The sequence below is a fragment of the Paroedura picta genome, chromosome 5, assembly GCF_049243985.1.
Source record: "Paroedura picta isolate Pp20150507F chromosome 5, Ppicta_v3.0, whole genome shotgun sequence".
In the NCBI taxonomy this organism is placed as follows: domain Eukaryota; kingdom Metazoa; phylum Chordata; class Lepidosauria; order Squamata; family Gekkonidae; genus Paroedura; species Paroedura picta.
This window is the reverse complement of record NC_135373.1, coordinates 103,074,745-103,093,213: the sequence shown is the minus strand read 5'-3', so window position 1 is coordinate 103,093,213 and position 18,469 is coordinate 103,074,745. Positions and strand designations below refer to the sequence as shown.

The 18,469-nt window shown below is 46.7% G+C and overlaps 1 protein-coding gene across 12 annotated transcripts in view; it reads right to left on the bottom strand.

The window, feature by feature from the left end:
- The window catches only part of RBFOX2 (RNA binding fox-1 homolog 2), a 219,649-nt gene extending 203,384 nt beyond the window's left edge, over positions 1-16,265 (bottom strand). For 3 of the 12 annotated variants that reach the window (XR_013231380.1, XM_077339640.1, XM_077339648.1), the window contains exon 1: positions 15,681-16,254. Coding sequence is in view for 11 of the 12 variants with exons in the window: in XM_077339640.1 (XP_077195755.1) it covers positions 15,681-15,893 (213 nt within the window). In the remaining variant the exon portion in view is untranslated. Of the gene's footprint in view, positions 1-15,680 lie in introns of all 12 variants that reach the window. The other 9 variants (XM_077339642.1, XM_077339646.1, XM_077339652.1 and 6 more) reach the window with 6 other exon arrangements.
- Positions 16,266-18,469: the final 2,204 nt, after the last annotated feature.

Genomic DNA, 18,469 nt, shown 5'->3' with positions numbered 1-18,469 from the left:
GTTGTTTATTTAGCTCTCTTCTGTTAGAATACAGAAAGGAATTCAAGCATATTCTAAATGAGGGAAACGGCCTCTGCCATTTCCCCCTGCTTTTTATAGCACGTCACTAAATATATTTACAGACAAGTTCCTTTAGAAGCTAAGAAATCCATGGGGGGAGGGGGGTATCCTTTAAATCAGGGGTAGTCAACCTGTGGTCCTCCAGATGTCCATAGACTCCAATTCCCATGAGCCCCTGCCAGCATTTGCTGGCAGAGGCTCATGTGAATTGTATTCCATGAACATCTGGAGGACCACAGGTTGACTACCCCTGTTTTAAATCACCATCACCAGAATGATTTCTTGCAATATAACTTTCCCTAGTACAGAAAAAACACAAACAACTGGAATATCTGCAAAAAAATTAAAATGGACCTTTCGGTCCACGACACCCAGAAAAATATCCAGATGTGTGCTTCCTGATGGGCCTAGATATGAAGACAGTTAATATCAGGTTCTATCAATTTCTAGATCAAAGCTGAAAGCTTTTTCCATTGAGGGTTTTCAAGAGTACAGAGTACATTCCAGCATTGCTAGAGATACATTCCAACATATGGTTAGATCACTTTATATACCATCACTATCTCTGTTCAATCAAATCCACTGGGAATAGCCTACCAGAAGCCAATTATCTGGCTAATTCAAGCCACACATCCAAGTGGAGTTTGTCCCTAAATATTCAGGGAAATTTCCTAACAAGAGAGAGCAAAACATCAGACTACTATCAAGTCCCACAGACAGCTTTTGCTGCAGGTCAATATTTAATTGCACTATTAAACAGGCAGAACATTTTCTAAGACAAAGGCAGAGAATAAATACCCCAAAATCAGAAAAGGAAAGCTCTGAGCCATTAGTAAACTTGCATATGAAACCTACTAACAGACTCACCATGATGATGATGATGAAGATGAAGAAGAAGAGTTGGTTCTTATATGCCGCTTTCTCTACCCGAAGGCGGCTTACAGTCGCCTTCTCTTTCCTCTCCCCACAACAGACACCCTGTGAGGTAGGTGAGGCTGAGAGAGCCCTGATATCACTGCTTGGTCAGAACAGCTATATCAATGCTGTGGTGAGCCCAAGGTCACCCAGCTGGCTGCATGTGGGGAGAATTGAACCCAGCATGCCAGATTAGAAGTCCGCACTCCTAACCACTACACCAAACTGGCTCTTGAAAACTATGCATTTAGTAGCAGAGTATTTGTCTTGAATCTAGAAGTGGTTTTATTTATTCTTAAAGGGTGGGAGAAGATAAAAAAGAATGGGGAGTAAGTTAAATCCTACAATTCAACCAAGTGGCTCTAATCCTTGAGTAGAAGAAATGTCTCATGACAACTGCACTTCAAGAGTAACTTCAATGGAACTATAAAACACTCCATCGATCTGGAACTAGTTGCCTATAATTGGCCGACTCACTGCTTTCCTGGATGCTCTTCCGATCCCTTACATCAGGGGTAGTCAACCTGTGGTCCTCCAGATGCCCATAGACTACAATTACCATGAGACCCTTCCAGCAAACTGGCAGGGGCTCATGGGAATTGTAGTCCATGGACATCTGGAGGACCACAGGTTGACTATCCCTGCCTTAGAGGCAATCACTCAAAAGACTTGCATACAACATAAGGTGTAACCAACTAGTATTTGAATGAGGGAAATCAAAAGACTACCAGACACAAAAAATGTGCTCACCTAGTTCATAAAAATCTCTGTCCAAATCTCTGACATCACACGAAACCATGCATTTTACTTAGTAAGCTATGGATAGCCTAATCACCTCAACATCAGTAAGTCTGAGCTAGTGGGGCACTCAGAGCAGGATCTGAAAAATTAACCACGCTGTCTTGAGTCCACTTGCAGATAAAAGCTAGGAATAAACATTTATTTATTTATTTAGATTTATATACCGCCCTCCCCAAAGGCTCAGGGGTAATTTAGAATTAGCTATGGCTCCACACAAGGTACAATTGCAGATGTCCTGGCTTGTTATCTATTACTGCCTTCACCTCAACACAAGCTAGGATCCTAACCAGGTCTTTGGAGGAAAGAGAATGAAAGCAACATTTCTGAGGCAAACCAGTATTTCAGTGATCATATATAAACCAACCCGTGATCTCACAAGTTAACTGCAGTTTTAAAATCAAGCCATGTGTAATGGACTGCACTGTTAAATCTCAGAACTGCTACATAAACAGGTGAAGGACTGTGAAGGGTTAATTCTTCACTGAACCAGGGAGCCTTGAGTGACAGGCTGCCTTAAGGAATCTGACTGGTTAGCATCAGCTGAGCAGAGAAAGTCAAAAGCTGAATGCTGAGGAGAAATTCAGACTGAATCCAGCCCTCACTGAGAGCAGTCTAACACAGATGAAATACTGGGGAGGTCAGAAAGGAAGACTGGGATGTTAGGTGAAGACTCCAGGCCAAGAGAGAAAAGAATTTTAGAGAGAAAAGAATTTCCCTGCTCAATTAAAACAAGGAGATATCTCCAAAGAGTGGAAATATCCCTAATTTGGCATTGTTAGACCTTACCTTTTGAAACCAGAAGGGTCAGTAAAGCTCAAGAATACTATGTGTAGTGAAAGAGTTTGGGTATAGGATAGAGCAGTGGTCCCCAACCTTTTTTAGGCTGGGGACCAGCAGGGCAACTGCCCCGCCTGCAATTGCGCATGCGCGGCCGCGGATCGCGCATGCGTGGCCCGGCCGCACATGCGTGATGCGCGGGCGCAGCCCTAATTCCCTCTCCCCCCTTCCCGCATTAAGAAGCTTCCTGGGCCGCAAGCTTGCGGCCCGGGAAGTTTTTTACTGCGGGGGGGGGAGCGGGGAGAGGGAAACGCAGCCCGGCGCCATGGCCTTCGCGGCCCGGCACCAGGCCGCAGGTTGGGGACCACTGGGATAGAGTATTCACAGCCTTTTGAAAACCAATAGAATTTGAGAATACTCAAAGAAAATATACTGGTATGTTGAGGAAACACTGAAACAAAAGCCTCCCATTTTAAAGTTTCTAAGTCACACTGAAAATTTTAAGAAATTCACAATAGCTTGAGACATATGAACTATAATCTATGCCTATATTGGTGCAGGCCGTAGCAGCAGTGGCCTCAACCATTCCTGGAGGTGATGATTTTCACATTTCATCTGGCATTCCCCAAGAACAGTTACTGGTCCATCTACTGTTGTTTATGCGTTTTCATTCAATTTTACTATTTTAAATGTATTTTGCTTCAATGTTTTTATGTTTGCCACCTTGTTGATCCTGACTGGGGGGAAAGGCCATGTTAAATACACAAAATTATTGCAGGGCTTTAAGCTTCTTAGGAGATGCTGATTTTTCACCATAATATATACAGAATATAAACATACTATTTCTGTGTTTATGCAGTCCACTGATTGTTCTGCTTTGCAAATGACAAAGACACCATGGGATCTGATGATACTATAAAAGTCAAATTATGTGTTTTAAAATATAATACTGCTACCTTTTCCCTATCTCTGACTGATATCCATGAATGCTACTTGGCATACAACAATTTGTATAAGCCAAGGTATTATCTGGTGCAAAGATTATTAGTTGTATATGTGAGAAACCTCACATCTTGTATGCATGTGTACAGATCTCATGCGGCATAACAATAAAAACTAGTCTTTCAGGCTTTCTCAACCAACGTTTCATGAAACCCTGGGGTTTCTTGATGGCCCTGGAAGGATTTCTCAAATGGCTGGGAATTAACTGATTTTTATATATTTTTTAATTTTGTTAAACATTTATTAGGTGATGAGACAATATATGGTCATGCTGAAAAAAAAACATCGATGGCCAATGATGGGCATGGAGGAGGAGGGAAGAGTGGTGGGTGTGAACATAGCTATGCTTCCCAACCATATTCTGCACTATCACACCACTTCTGGGGTTTCTCCATGTTAAAAATATTGGGAAGGGCTTGTCTCATGGTTGTTCTGCTTTCATTCACTCTGTCTGTTCTGGAGGCAAGCAGGGAGGAAGTGTGCTCAAAGAAGCAGGAAGTCTCCAATCAAACCACTCAGGATACAGGAGATAATTTGAAAAATATCAGGAAGTTCCTGGTCTCAATATGCTAACTCAGGCTTTCTCAACTAGGGCTTCGTGAAACCCTGGGGTTTCTCGACAGCCCTGGAAGGGTTTCCTACAAAATGGTCAATGATGGGCCTGGGGGGGGGGGTTATATGGGGCCCCCAAGTGGGCATCTACACAACTATGCTTCCCAACTATATCCTGCATGATCACATCAATTCTGGGGTTTCTCAAAGAATGAAGAATATTTCAGTGATTTTTCAGTGGTTAAAATGTTGAGAAAGACTGCTGTGCATAGAATACCAGAACAGTAGGGCTTAACAGGGGGAGAAACGCAACATGAGGATTCCTGAATGTATGAATTATTATTATTATTATATATTATATTTGGATTTATCCCCACCATTCCCAAAGCCAGTCTGAATCTTAGCGGTTTACAATAAAAGAATAACAGTACAGTACAATGCCACAAGATTGGAAAAAGTCAGTTTACATTCCAATCCCAAAGAAGGGCAATGCCAAAGAATGTTCAAACTACCGCACCATTGCACTCATTTCTCATGTTAGCAAAGTTATGCTCAAAATCCTACAAGCTATGCTCCAGCAATATGTGGATCGAGAACTTCCAGAAGTACAGGCAGGATTTCAAAGAGGCAGATGAACTAGAGATCAAATTGCCAACATACGCTGGATCATGAAGAAAGCTAGGGAGAACGTCTACTTCTGCTTCATTGACTATGCTAATGCCTTTGATTGTGTGGAGCACAGCAACTTGTGGCAAGTTCTTAAAGAGATGGGAATACCAGAGCATCTTATTTGTCTCTTGAGAAACCTATATGCAGGTCAAGAAGCAACAGTGAGAACCAGGCATGGAATCACTGATTGGTTCAAAATTGAGAAAGGAGTTTGGCAAGGCTGCATACTGTCGCCTTGCCTATTTAACTTGTATGTGGAGCACATCATGAGAAAGGCAGGGTTAGATTAGTCACAAATTGGGATCAAGATTGCAGGGAGAAATATCAACAAACTCGGACATGCAGATGATACTACTCTAATGGCAGAAAGCGAAGAGGAACTAAAGAGCCTATTGATGCAGGTGAAGGAGGAGAGTACAAAAGTTGGCTTGAAACTCAACATCAAGAAAACGAAGATCATGGCATCCGGCCCTCTCAATTCCTGGCAAATAGATGGGGAAGAAATAGAGATAGTGACAGATTTTATTTTCCTGGGCTCCAAGATCACTGCAGATGGGGACTGCAGCAAACAAATTAAAAGACACTTGCTCCTGGGGAGGAAAGCTATGGCAAATCTAGACAGCATCCTAAAAAGCAGAGACATCACCCTGCCAACAAAAGTGTGTTTAATCAAGGCTATGGTATTCCCAGTTGCAATGTATGGCTGCTAAAGTTGGACCATAAGAAAGGCCGAGCGTCAAAGAATTGTGGCTTTTGACTCTGGTACTGGAGAAGACTCTTGCGAGTCCCTTGGACTGCAAGGCGAACAAATCAGTCAGTCCTAGAGGAGATCAGCCTGACTGCTTCTTAGAAGGCCAGATCCTGAAGATGAAACTCAAATACTTTGGCCACCTCATGAGAAGGAAGGACTCCCTGGAGAAGAGCCTAATGCTGGGAGCGTTCGAGGGCAAAAGAAGAAGGGGACGACAGAGAATGAGGTGGCTTGATGGAGTCACTGAAGCAGTGGGTGTGAACTTAAATGGACTCTGGGGAATGGTAGAGGACAGGAAGGCCTGGAGGTTCATTGTCCATGGGGTCGCGATGGGTCGGACACTACTTTGCACCTAACAACAATAACAAAAACACAATGTGATAAAATAATGCAATACAAGCCCATAAAGAGAACAACAATAACCTCAATAGCGAGAAAAACGAATTTAAAAAAATCACCTCTGCCACAATCAATCTCCAATAACCACCATCATCCACAGGAGAAGAATCTTGCCAAATTACCAAAAGCAGTAACTCTACAAGCCTCTACAGCACATATATAGGGAGGGACCTGAGTTTCCTGGCTTGACCTCAACCAAATGCCTGGCATTAGAGCTCCATCTTGCAGGCCCTGCAGAACGCTGACAGCTCCGTCAGGGCCCTCAGCTCTTTTGGCTCATTCCACCAGGTCAGGGCCAGGACTGAAAAAGCTCTGACCCTGGTCAAGGCCAGTCAAGCCTTCCAGGAGCCGGGGACCACCAGAAAATTCATATCTGTAGAGTGGAGAACCCTGCAGGGGACATAAGGAGACATGTGGTCCCTCCGACAAGCCGGGTCTAGGCCATGGATGGCCTTAAAGGTAAGAACCAAAAGCTTGAACCTGAAACCAATTGGTAGCCCATGCAGCTGCCTTAGCATAAGCTGGACATGAGCCCTCCAAGGTCATCTTGCGAAGACCCTAGCAACTGCATTTTGCACCAACTGCAATTTCCAGATCAGAGACAAGGGAAGACCCATGTAGAGCGTATTACAGAAGTCTAATCTGGACGTGACCGCTGCATGGAGCAATGTGGCTAAATATTCAGGGGACAGGTAGGGCGCTAATAGTCTAGCTTGGTGAAGACAGTAAAACGCTGTTTGAGCTACCTTCATGATCTGGGCCTCCATCGACAGGGAGGCATCAATGATCACTCACAAATTCCTGGCCGCAGGCACAGCCACAAGCTGCACCCCATCCACGCAGGGGAGGTGCACTTCCTACACAGCCACAGGACCTCCGTCTTGGAGGGGTTGAGTGTCAGACAACCCTGCCTCAGCCATCCAGACACTGCTTCCAAACAACTGGCAAAAGTTTCCGGGGGGCAGGGGGGAGTCTGGCCATCAGGAGATAGAGCTGGTTGTCATCAGCACACTGATGACAACCCAGCCCAAAACCCCAGACCAGCTGTGCCAGAAGGCACATATAGATGCTGAAAAACATGGGGGAGAGTATTGCCCCCTGCAGCACCCCACAAGGGAGGCCTTAATTAAGGCACCCAATCCTTCCCAAAATTAATGCTGCGCATCTTCCACTTAACAAAGATTGGAGAGGGCGGGGGGTGTCCCTGAAATCAGGCATCAAGCTGCAGCTGCTGCTTTCCCTTCTCCTCTCTGGCTAAGAGACGCAAGCCCCAGATTCACATCAGAGCCATGATCGGATTTGTCCCAATCCCAGCTCAAGCAGCTTTATGCCACCCCACTAACAAGATCAGTACTGGCCAAACAGGGTTTATCCAGGCTGATCAGAGATGGATTAGATAATGAAACCCTAACTGCAGAAATCTGCTGCTGGTAGGGATAATGAATAACGAAATATAAATATATCTGGGCATGCAGCACACCCTTCCCAATTAATGTTTTGGTAATAAACGACTGCTTTCAAACCTCTTCTATGCTCAGAATGTAAAGTGTTTCATGTATACAAGTCACATTTTATAGTGAAATGAAGATCAGTGACCGAGTTGCTGCAACTTTATAAGTTGTCTCAGCACTGTCAATGGCAATCTAAAATGTGACAACAGTATATTATTAGAGATCACAGCAGGAATAGCAAGACCTGTAACCTTTACAGTGAACGAAGACATAGGGTCAGGAAGCTAATGCAATATCTAGAGAACAAAGATGTTTTTCGATTTACAGTGTTAAGTGTTCTACATTTCATGATAGAGGAAGCGTTCTGCCAGCAAGCGCTGGTCAAGACTCAGGTGTATTCATACCACACAGTATTTTACACGAGTTGCTATCTGAGCTGGCATAAACCAGCATGGACTGGATATAGACATAGCACCACTCTTTTATTACAGACAATACATGAGCCTCTTTGCTCATGGATATACTTTTCCAATGCGAGATACTAATTATGACAACATTTGTAAGTCTACATTTAATAATGGCTATGATGGTACAGCTATTCTCAGGAAATCTGATCACCAAGGGTTATATGAGGTATAATTTAGTTCCTTACTTACTCCTTAGGTAGAGGGTATATCACACAATCCTTGATTCAAGTGGGTAGCCGTGTTGGTCTGAAGCATCAGAACAAAGTCTGAGTCCAGGGGCAACTTTATTATTATTATTATTATTGGATTTATTACCCACCACTCCCTTGCGGCTCGTGGCGGGTTACAACAGTATAAAACCCCATAAAATACATTAAAATCCCATTGACACATCTGCAATTAATAAGCTACCTGGCAAGAGCGGCTAATCGACTACCCATTCCCCCACTAGCAGGTGGAGAGGGGATACTGATGGTACCCGTCTCTTTAATCCCAATCCTCAGGTCCCGGGGGGGCATAGATGTTAAGCCTGGTCTCAACCGTAAACCTGGCGGAAGAGCTCCGCCTTGCAAGCCCTGCGGAACGATGGAAGGTCCCGCAGGGCCCGCAGCTCTCCCGGGAGCTCATTCCACCAGACGGGGGCCAGGACCGAAAAGGCCCTGGCCCTGGTCGAGACATATGCCTTGACCAGGCCCTGGCCCTGGTCAAGGCATATGTTGTCATGTGCATGCACATTTCTTCAGATATACATAGTGCGTGTGCATGAAAGCTTATACTTTGAATAAAACTTTGTTGGTCTTAAAGGTAGCACAATTCTAGGCATGTCTTTCCAGAAGCAGGCCCCACTATGTTCAAGGATGCTTTCTCTCTTGGAAGGAAAACAACAACAACAAATTGGCCCATTGACAACACACATCAGACTGCTCATGCAGTTTGAACCAAGGAACAGAGAAAAACTGAATATACACACCACTACACCCAAAATCCCCTAAAACTTTTAATCCTTGTGGAAGAAGAATATGCCCATAATGGTTAACATAGAAAAGGTTATGTTAAGGCAATCAGAAAAGACAAGATAATCTGTAAAATGCTTTCAGACCTATACACTTCATAAATTAGGCTACAGTATAAGACTGTTAGAGTATCACAGGATATGACTTACTTCCAGTTTTGTACATTGTCTCTCACAGATCCCACCACATATGCTACACACTCTCTTGGCACCATGCAAGCTAAAGTTTTCTATTTTCAGTACTATACTTAAAAAAAAACTCAGAACATTTTCCTCTGGTTGTTAAATGGTTTCTTTGTTTTTAAAATCTGAATTTCCTGAGAGTTGTGTTTACATAAACCCATCTGCATTCCCATAAGCATATGTTACCGTGCATAGATATTACCCAAGGGCAAACTTAAAAAAAAACCCTATTAGTGAAATCTAGATTTGTATAAAATCTTGAATCAAAAGTCTTCAACCGAGTCTAGTTTTTCTTAACATACTGATTACTATTTCTGCAATAGCAGTAAAAACACCCTGATCTTTCTCCTTGTACGTGGCTTGTAAGAAAGAGAAATCCTAAACAAATCGACTCAGAAGTGAGTCCCATTCGATTAAGCAGGGCTTACTCACAGGAAAGTATTCTTAAGACTGAAGCTTTAATCACTTTTGGGAAAGCACCACCCTAGTTTTTCCACATCAATCAAATATTACTATTTATCCTCTTCCTTATAAACCAGCATTCCAAATCAGGATTCCATGATCTGAAATCTTCTTTCAACAGGGAGAGAATGTATCACTGACAAATTCTAGATTGTGCTAGTCAATTGCAACACATAGTCTAATTGTGCTAGTCAATTGCAACACAGAGAACAGAATATGGTAGCACCTTAAAAGATTCTTGCATATTTGGTGAGCTAGAGCAGTGGTCCCCAACCTTTTTATCACCGGGGACCGGTCAACGCTTGATAACTTTACTGAGGCCCGGGGGGGGGGGGGGGTAGTCTTTTGCCGAGGGACATCACCGCCACTGCCTGAGCCCCTGCTCCACTTGCTTTCCCGCCAGCACCCCTGAGTTCCCGCCGCCCTCTGGGGGGCGCTGCCAGCAGCAGCTGCACAGTGCCACACCGAGGGGGAGCCCCAGACATGGCGGCCGCCAGAGAGCACCAAAGATGAGCTGGTGGCAGAGTGGCAGGGCAGCCCCCGAGGTAGCAGCCGGGGAGGAGGATGAGGAGGAGCCACGGCCCAGTACCGACTGATCCACGGACCGGCACTGGTTTCCGGACCAGGGGTTGGGGACCTCTGGTCTAGAGGAGGAATTATGGAGAAAGGAAAAATCACGTTCATGCTGAAGGAAGGGCAGGATAAATGTAATAAAAAAATACATCTAGCATGAAGTCCAGCACATAATTTGTGGCCTAGACCTAACTATAATTTTTTGGCCTCACCTAAGAAGAGAGGCTACAGCAGCCTTTCTAAACTTTTTTTTACTGTTGAGAAACCCCTAAAATATTCTTCAGGCTTCGAGAAACCCCCAAAATGGTGCAATCATACAGAATATGGGCTGTGTACACACCCATCTGAGGACCTTCCCCTTCCCACTCCCTCCAGACCCAATATTGGCCATTTTGTGAGGGAGGGAAGGGTCAACATGACCATATATGGTCATTAAAAAAGGTAAAGGTATCCCCTGTGCAAACACCCGGTCATGTCTGACCCTTGGGGTGATGCCCTCTAGCATTTTCATAGCAGACTCAATACGGGGTGATTTGCCAGTGCCTTCCCCAGTCATTACCGTTTACCCCCCAGTTGGGTTCACCCAATAAATGTTTAACAAATTTTAAAAATATATATTAAATTTAAAATATATATATATATATACATAGGAAATTAATGAACACCCATTCATTCAGGAAACCCTTCCAGGGATGTCAAGAAACCCCATGGTTTCATGAAACCTTTGCTGAGAAAGCCTGACCTTGAGGGAGAGGAAGCACAAGTGTAAGTATTTGTGAGACTTATCCACAGCTTGACAAATCATGGTTCAACAAACATCTCAGCTCATCCACATCTCAACGAACACATGAATCACGCTATATATTCCATATATGGTTGAAATAACTGGCATACAATATATGGCACTGTATGAGGCATTGTATAAGGCACTGGTCAAAAGAATATTAAAATCCCCTGTGAACTCAATCTCTTGTAGTAATTCCCCCCCCTACTTTACTAAAACTGCATGCCTTATATGTCTGTGATTAAGAGCTCAGGATCCACAAAGCAAACTGTAACACCAAGCTCTCTCACTGAAGAGTCCAATACAGATTTTAAAGATCTCAACTATAAACAAACCTTGAAAACAAAAATAAAATAATCTATGAATAACGACACATGAGGAGACAACAGCACACAAATCCCAGAGAGTTTCTGTGTTAGTTTATCTCAGCAAGCCTGTGCCTTGCCAACTTTCGACCACAAACAAGAGGAAAAAAGAGAGAAAAAACAATCTTTCCAATGGCTTAATCAAATAATATTAGAAATATAAGTGTCTCTGTTATCTCTTTATAATAATTTCCACCAGGATTCAGCCAAAACAGGGTCTAGATGGTTTTTCGGTTTTCAATTCAATATCTTTCATCAGTGGCAGTAACGAGTCCTAAATCACAAAATATCCTTATTAGCATGACATAACAAATAAATGGAAATGTACAAGAATGTCCATACCTCCACAAAGTAGTATTAATAAGTTCAAAGCGATCTCAATACATTCTATCATTTTGCTTATCTTTCTTGAAGTATAATTAGGGCAAAAAACGGTCACATGGTATGGAGAGCCAAAGCTGTAAGCTCTTTGGACCACCAGCAAGAGCTATAGAGGCACTCAGAAGTTTCAGCAGAAAGCTGCGAATGGATATGAATAAATCACACTGTTTTCAAAGCACGGGAACACATTCAGCCTCAGTAACAGAAACAAGCATTGAGGCCACCCACTGATCTGCCCCAGCAAAGCTCAGCGACATAATATACTTCAGTTATTTAATATCGTTTCAGTGTAGTTTGAGGTTTTTGTTGTTGTTGCTTGCTCATAATTTCACAGAGGAGAAGGAAGCATGTTCATCAATTATGCAGATAATAAAAACAATTATTTGGATGGCAATGTACTACATGTGCATCCAAATGGATTCAGCATAACACACAACCAGAGAATGAAATTCCATTCCTCATAACAAATGCTGTACAAATGCTTCTAGAAACAAAGGGTGCCAGTAAGAGACAACACTCTTTCTATCCTGCTGCATTAGCAGCTCCAGAATAATTTTCAAGAACCCCCTCTACTTACTGCTCTGTGTAAGCATCACCAAGAAACACAACTGCAAAATTAAGCAGTTTGAAATATATAAGCCAGGGACCAAAATAAACAGCATTGATGTCTTCCACTTAAAACTGGTTCTAGCAGGTTGACTGTAGTCAAGCACACAACTCAAGAAGAGGCCATCCAGCAGTTTGAGGGGAGGGGAAAAAAGAGGTTACCAGTGACAAGCCTACTTCTGGATGAAGTATTCTCTAGTTTATTATATTCACATGTACTGGATCCCCTTGAATGCATGTCATATCTATAGTAAGATCCTGAGTAAACAAACAGAGTTACCACCTCCAGAATCTAACTTTTGGGTTGAGCTACAAGCGATCTGTTTAATATACTATTTGCAAGATCAGGGAAGCTAAAGAATGTAATATCCTCTGCACATTTAATGCATAAATAATGACATACTCAAGCTTCTTTACTCTCTCAACTGTCGAGCACTTTCTATTTGTACACTAAAAGTCGATTTGCCTCACATCTTTGACATAGTCCAGTCTTATCAGGTCTCAGAAAGCAGGGTCAGTACTTGGATGGGAGACGAGCCAGGAAGACTCTGTAAAGGAAGGCAAAGACAAACCACCTCTGCTTCTCCCTTGCCTTGAACGGCTTTTACTGGAGTTGTCAAGTCAGTTGTAACTTAATGGCACTGACATACTTACACTTAGTAGCGTTGACTGATGCGATCCGTATTGAACATTATAATCTATATAACTGGCTTATAAAACAGAGAAATAGTCTTTCTTTACCCACCTAGGTTTACTCTCCATGTCTGATTGACATGCCAATGACTGCAATCTTCAGCTTCATTCACAAATGGGAGCAACCGCTGCTTGCCATGGCCAAAAGAACTCTGCAAGCACAGAGAACTATTTCCCCATCAATAGCCAAGAAAAAGCATACAGAGAGCTGGCTTGCTGGAATAAGTATGTCAAAAATTTGTCCTCTAAGACGGTGTTCCCCAACCACCGGGTCGTGGCCTGGTACCGGGCTGTGGAGGCCTTGGTACAAGGCCGCAGCAGAGGGGAGGGAGGCGCTGGCACGCCTCCCTCCCCCCACAACGGTGCATGCACCAGGAGTGATTGGCTGCGCCTGTGTGTTTGCAGGCGCTGGTGCCTCCCCCCCCCCCCGCAGCGCAGCGCTCACTGCGCTGGGAGGCAGGCAGCCGATCGCTCCCGGCGCAGCGAGCACTGCACCAGGGGGGGGCGAGGCACGCCTGCTGGTTTGTGGGCGCCGGTGCCTCCCTCTTCCCCGGCCCCCCCTCTCCCCTTGTCCCCAGCCCGAAAAAGGTTGGGGGCCACTGCGATGCCCTTTATTGGCAAGAACCATGTGCTACAGCACCACAGCTCAATAGACCATAATCAATCTCCTTTCCTTGCAGAATCAAAGCTCAGTACAATCACATACAACTGATCCCAACATTTCATGACTGTCCTTTATTTTTTAAAGTTTCAGGCCAGTATACTGCAGCAAGTCTCTATAAGTTCAAGTTAACTGCTCCTTCCCTCTCAGTTGCAGGATCTATTTAATGCTTTAAAAGTGATTTCTTAGAGCTAATTGACACGCAAGTCTTCAGTTCTGTGACTGAAAGTCAAGATGTGTTTGGGGCCTAAATGGCAGCTGGGCTGGGGGAGGCCATCAGCTCCACAGCTCTGGAGCTGGGGAAAGCGATCCCTATGTCCTTTCCTTAATCAAACTGCCCCCTACCAGCATTAAGCCCCAGGGAAAAAGACAGGTACCCATATGGTCTCCAGCTTTATACCAGACTATTTACCTGGAGGTGTGATCTTGGTCCAGGAAACACCACCAGAAGGAAGGTTAGATCTGCTCAAACCTTAACATCTCCTGATGGCTGTTTTCAGGGCCAAACAGCATGCAGGAAGTTAGAGTATCACAGTGTTGAGACACCACACTTACAGATAGATTTCTCTTTAGACCAGAGTGCTCCCATCACAGGAGGCCTTGTTCCATGAGATTCTCTACATCAGGGGTAGTCAACCTGTGGTCCTCCAGATGTCCATGGACTACAATTCCCATGAACCCCTGCCAGCAAATGCTGGCATGGGCTCATGGGAATTGTAGTCCATGGACATCTGGAGGACCACAGGTTGACTACCCCTGCTCTACATGACAGTACTCCCAATACAGTGCATTAATGACTTGATTCACACCTGCCTCACACCAGTAAATTCTTGTTTTGCTTTGAGTTGCCGCCCTTGCAGCACACCTGCCCTGTGGCCCGTTGTGAGGGCAGGGAGGCAAGGTATACATTTTGTGAAATAAATAAATGCCAATTGCTGAGGATTAAGAATCAGTCGCCCTTCAGTCGCTGTATTTGTACTTTGCTAAACAGCACACTAGCTGACCTGGACGAACCACAAATGTGAGTGAACTCTTGTGTGACGTTTTTAAGAGTGGGCCTCCCCCAGCAAACAAAGAGAAAGAAAACTTTTCACAAGAGTCACTCTGATTGCCCCCATTTCTAAAAGAAACCCAACATCGCCTCATTCAAACCGAGGAGGGAAAGAGACTGCAACGACTTCACTGGCTACACTTTTGCTGTAAATTGCTGCAAATGAAGCTGAGGATTGCAGATGTTACAGCCTGTATAACGTTCCATGTAAGTTATGTAATATAATGTTCAATGTAAACTGCCCAGAGCCGCAAAGAATGGGCGGTATAGAAATCCAAATTAAAAAATATATAAATAATTAAATAATAAAATTAAATAATAGAATAAAGCATATACTGGCATTAGGAGACATTACAAACTTGCTAGTGGGCCAAACGAGGAAAGCCGGGTCTTTTTTGCCCCTTCAAAACCCTCTTTTCTTCCTCCCTAGGTGGATCCCAGCAGCTCCCACAGAGATCCTCCCTGACCTGCTTTAACCTGGAGTGCAGCGGCCCCATTCAGATCCACAAAGTCGTCTTCAAGGCATGAGCTTTCGTGTGCACGCGCCCTTCCTCAGATCCAATGCCACGGAAGCTCACACCTGGAGTAACACTTTGCTGTCTGAAAGGCGCCTCTGGACTCCACGTTGGTTCCGCTGCCTCAGGCCCAGCCGGCGACCCGCTGGGAGGAGCTCTGATCTCTTCCCCGGCTCTTTCCTGGGGCTTCCCGGCACGTGTCTGGGCAGTGCCAACGGGGAAAACAACACCCAAAAACCGAGCGGCAGCGCTTGAGGGGCTGTGGCACGTGACGGGCTCCTCCACGCCATTCACTCCCTGGCCCCGGGCGGCTGCTCCACGCAGGGCCGCCGCGCACACGCTCCCTCAGGGGACGCCGCCACCAACCGGGGAAGGGGCGGAGGGCTGGCCGGGAGGAAAGAACAAAAAGTGTGAGCAAAGAGAACGGGATGCGGCCTCCGCCCGAGGCTCGCCCGTCCGCCCCACGCGCAGGGCCTTCCCGCGGGCAGCGCCTGGCCGGCGGGCGGGCGGAGCGGAGGCGCGCTCCAGGCCCCGGGAGCCCCGCCGCTACCTGCATGCCGCCGCCCCCGTCCGCCTCCGCCTCCGTCCTCAGCCGCTTGCTCTGGCCGCTCTCGGCGCCGTCGCCTCCGGGCATCGGCTGCTCCAGCTCGGGCTCCCGCTTGAGCCCTCGAGGGGCGAGTCCGCCGCCGCCGCCGCCGCTGGGCAGGAGGAGCTGCTGCTGTTGCTGCTGCTGCTGCTGCTGCGGTGGGATGCCCTCCGCCATCCGAGCCGGACCCCGGCCGCCCCGCTTCCCCCCGGGGGAGCCGCAGCCGTCCGCGTAGCCTCGCAGTCCCTCGCGACGAGGCGGCCCCGACCGGTGGCGACAACCCCGCGAGCGCCGCGGCCCAGCCCAAGCCCGGCCCGCCCCAATCGAGCGGCCGCGCGGCTCGGAAACGCGGTCTGCGGGCCAAGGCGACGGCGAGCGGCCAAACGCCCAGCCAGGAGACTCCGACAGGGACTCGGCCCGCCGGCCAGCGCCGAAAAGAGCCGAGGAGCGGGAGGGAGGGGAAAGGCCGAAGCCCCTCGGCAATCTCCGGAAACGCCGGGCGAGAGCGGGCGGGCGGGCGGACGGCGCGACCCCCTCCCCGCCACTCGGCTATCTCCGGGAATGGGCCTGGGGAGCGGGGGAGAACGGCGGCGAGGGGGCGGGGCTAGAAGGGGCCGTTGGGTGGGACCGGGAGCCGCCCGGGCGAGGCGAGGCCCGAGGGAGGCACTTTTTCCTCGGCTCGGCTGCCGGGGGGAGAGGAGAGGGGAAGGCGCGCCAGGCGTCCGCGCACAGCCTCAAAGGCCGCGGCTCCAGTCCGGGCCCCTGCAGGGCCTGAGCGCGCCTCGCGTGGTGCCTCCAGGAGCCCCTCAGGGCGGCTAAGCGGGCAGCCTCGGAGGCGCTCCCCTGGAGGGCTCGGAACCAAACTCTGGCCGCCCGAGTTTCCCTATCTAAATGAAGCAGAGCCCGGGCTCCAGGCGGCCGCCCTGCCAGGGCTTGCTCCAGAGGCTGGAGCGGACTGGGGGCGCCCGACGGCACCGGCGGCCAGGCCTTCCCTCCTTTAGCCCTTCTTGGCGCGTCCTCACCGCCGCCGCCGCCATTTAAGCGGCGCTGGAAAGAAGCCTGCGGGCCGGAGCCGCTTCACGAGGTGTGCGGAAAGATGAGGCACGCGCGGCAGAGCCCCGTGGGGGTGCAGCGAAGACTGAAATTGGGAGTCTGGTCTGTCTCCGGCGGAGGACCCGTGATTGATGGAGGACCCGGGGGGCGGGGGGGCAGATCGTTCATTTTGACGCTTTTGGCTGGCGAACACACTATGTATCTTCTGTAGATCCAAATGGGCTGCTGGTTCTGGCCACAAGTCAGCCTTGCTCTGTTGTGAGAAATTCATTAAGCAATGCGAAAATTCTGGATCAGTTCATAAGGGGGAAAACAACCGGGGGGGGGGCAAATTTGCTATAGAATAGGCTTCCTTCTAGAAAACTGCCAGAACCTTACATGGGAAAATGCGCTCCACAAAGCAGTACTTTGGAACATAGCAGTGGGATTTTTAATAAATGGGTAGCCAACATACTATAAAAAAACTCCTTACAGATAAGGCCAAAACCTGAAATAGATTATAGTTCAGATACTAATGTGCCATCAAAGTCAGATATCACCAGCCTTCTGAGTCATGAAAAATGTCTTGAGCTATACTTCCCATACGGGTGCATATTATCAAGGTTTGTACTGACCTACAAACAGAACATGGACTAGAAAGAGCACCAGAAATAGAGGTACTACCAGGTAAGCAGCACTTAGAAGAAATAAGTTTTTTTAAAAACAAAAAAACACTAGAATAGATCTTTCCACAATTTATTCCTCAGCATTCTAGGGTAGCGATCCCCAACCTGTGGGCTGCGGACCACATGTGGTCCTTCGACTAATTTGAGGTGGGCCCCGAAGGATGCCTTCTCCCCCCCCCCCCAGCCCTTTACAACACACTTCATTGTTGTGGGGTGTTTGTATCTTATTTTGAAAGGATGTTTAAACATTACCATAGCGATCAGAGAGCGTTAGGGCAGTGATTGAGAGTAGAGGAGTAAACTACCCCCCCACCAGGCCTCAGTAAAAGGCGTTGAGTGGTCCCCAGTGTTGAGTGGTCCCTGGTGATAAAAAGATTGGGGACCACTGTTCTAGGGGACATAGGAGGGGGACTGGTAGCTCACAAACTACCTGTTTAGAATCTGCTGATCCAATCCAAACTGACTATAAACCTGTCTCAAATATGCAGAAATGTTATGAATTCTACCAATTCGTACTGCATGTGTGAAATTACATATTTAAGTATTTCCCTATTGCCTCTGATAGTCTTCTGGAGTTCTGTTGTTGACCAATCCTTACAACAGGATACAGCAGCACTGATACTTTGCATGACCCCACTCCCAAGATAAGTAATTGATCCTTGCTTATTCCAAGAATGCTCCTTATCTGAGGAATGGTTGCTTCTCTGAGGCCCTCTTGCCTTAGCAAACGAAACCCTGCCTAGTGCCTGTTTCTCATACTTGCTGCTCCTTGCCATCTTGTACCCATTTCAGTCTCTTGGTCTTTTCTCACCCTTACCTTCAGATGACATGATATCAAGGGTGGTGTAGTGTTTAGAATGTAACTCTAGGATCTTCAAGACATGGGTTCAGATTGCTTCTCTGTCATGGAGGTTTGCTGGGTGACTGGCATAGTCATGCACTCAGCATTTGCTTTCCTCATATCTAACAAAGTGTGTACACACACAAAAGCTTATACCTTGAATAGAACTTTGCTGGTCTTGGACTCAAACTTTG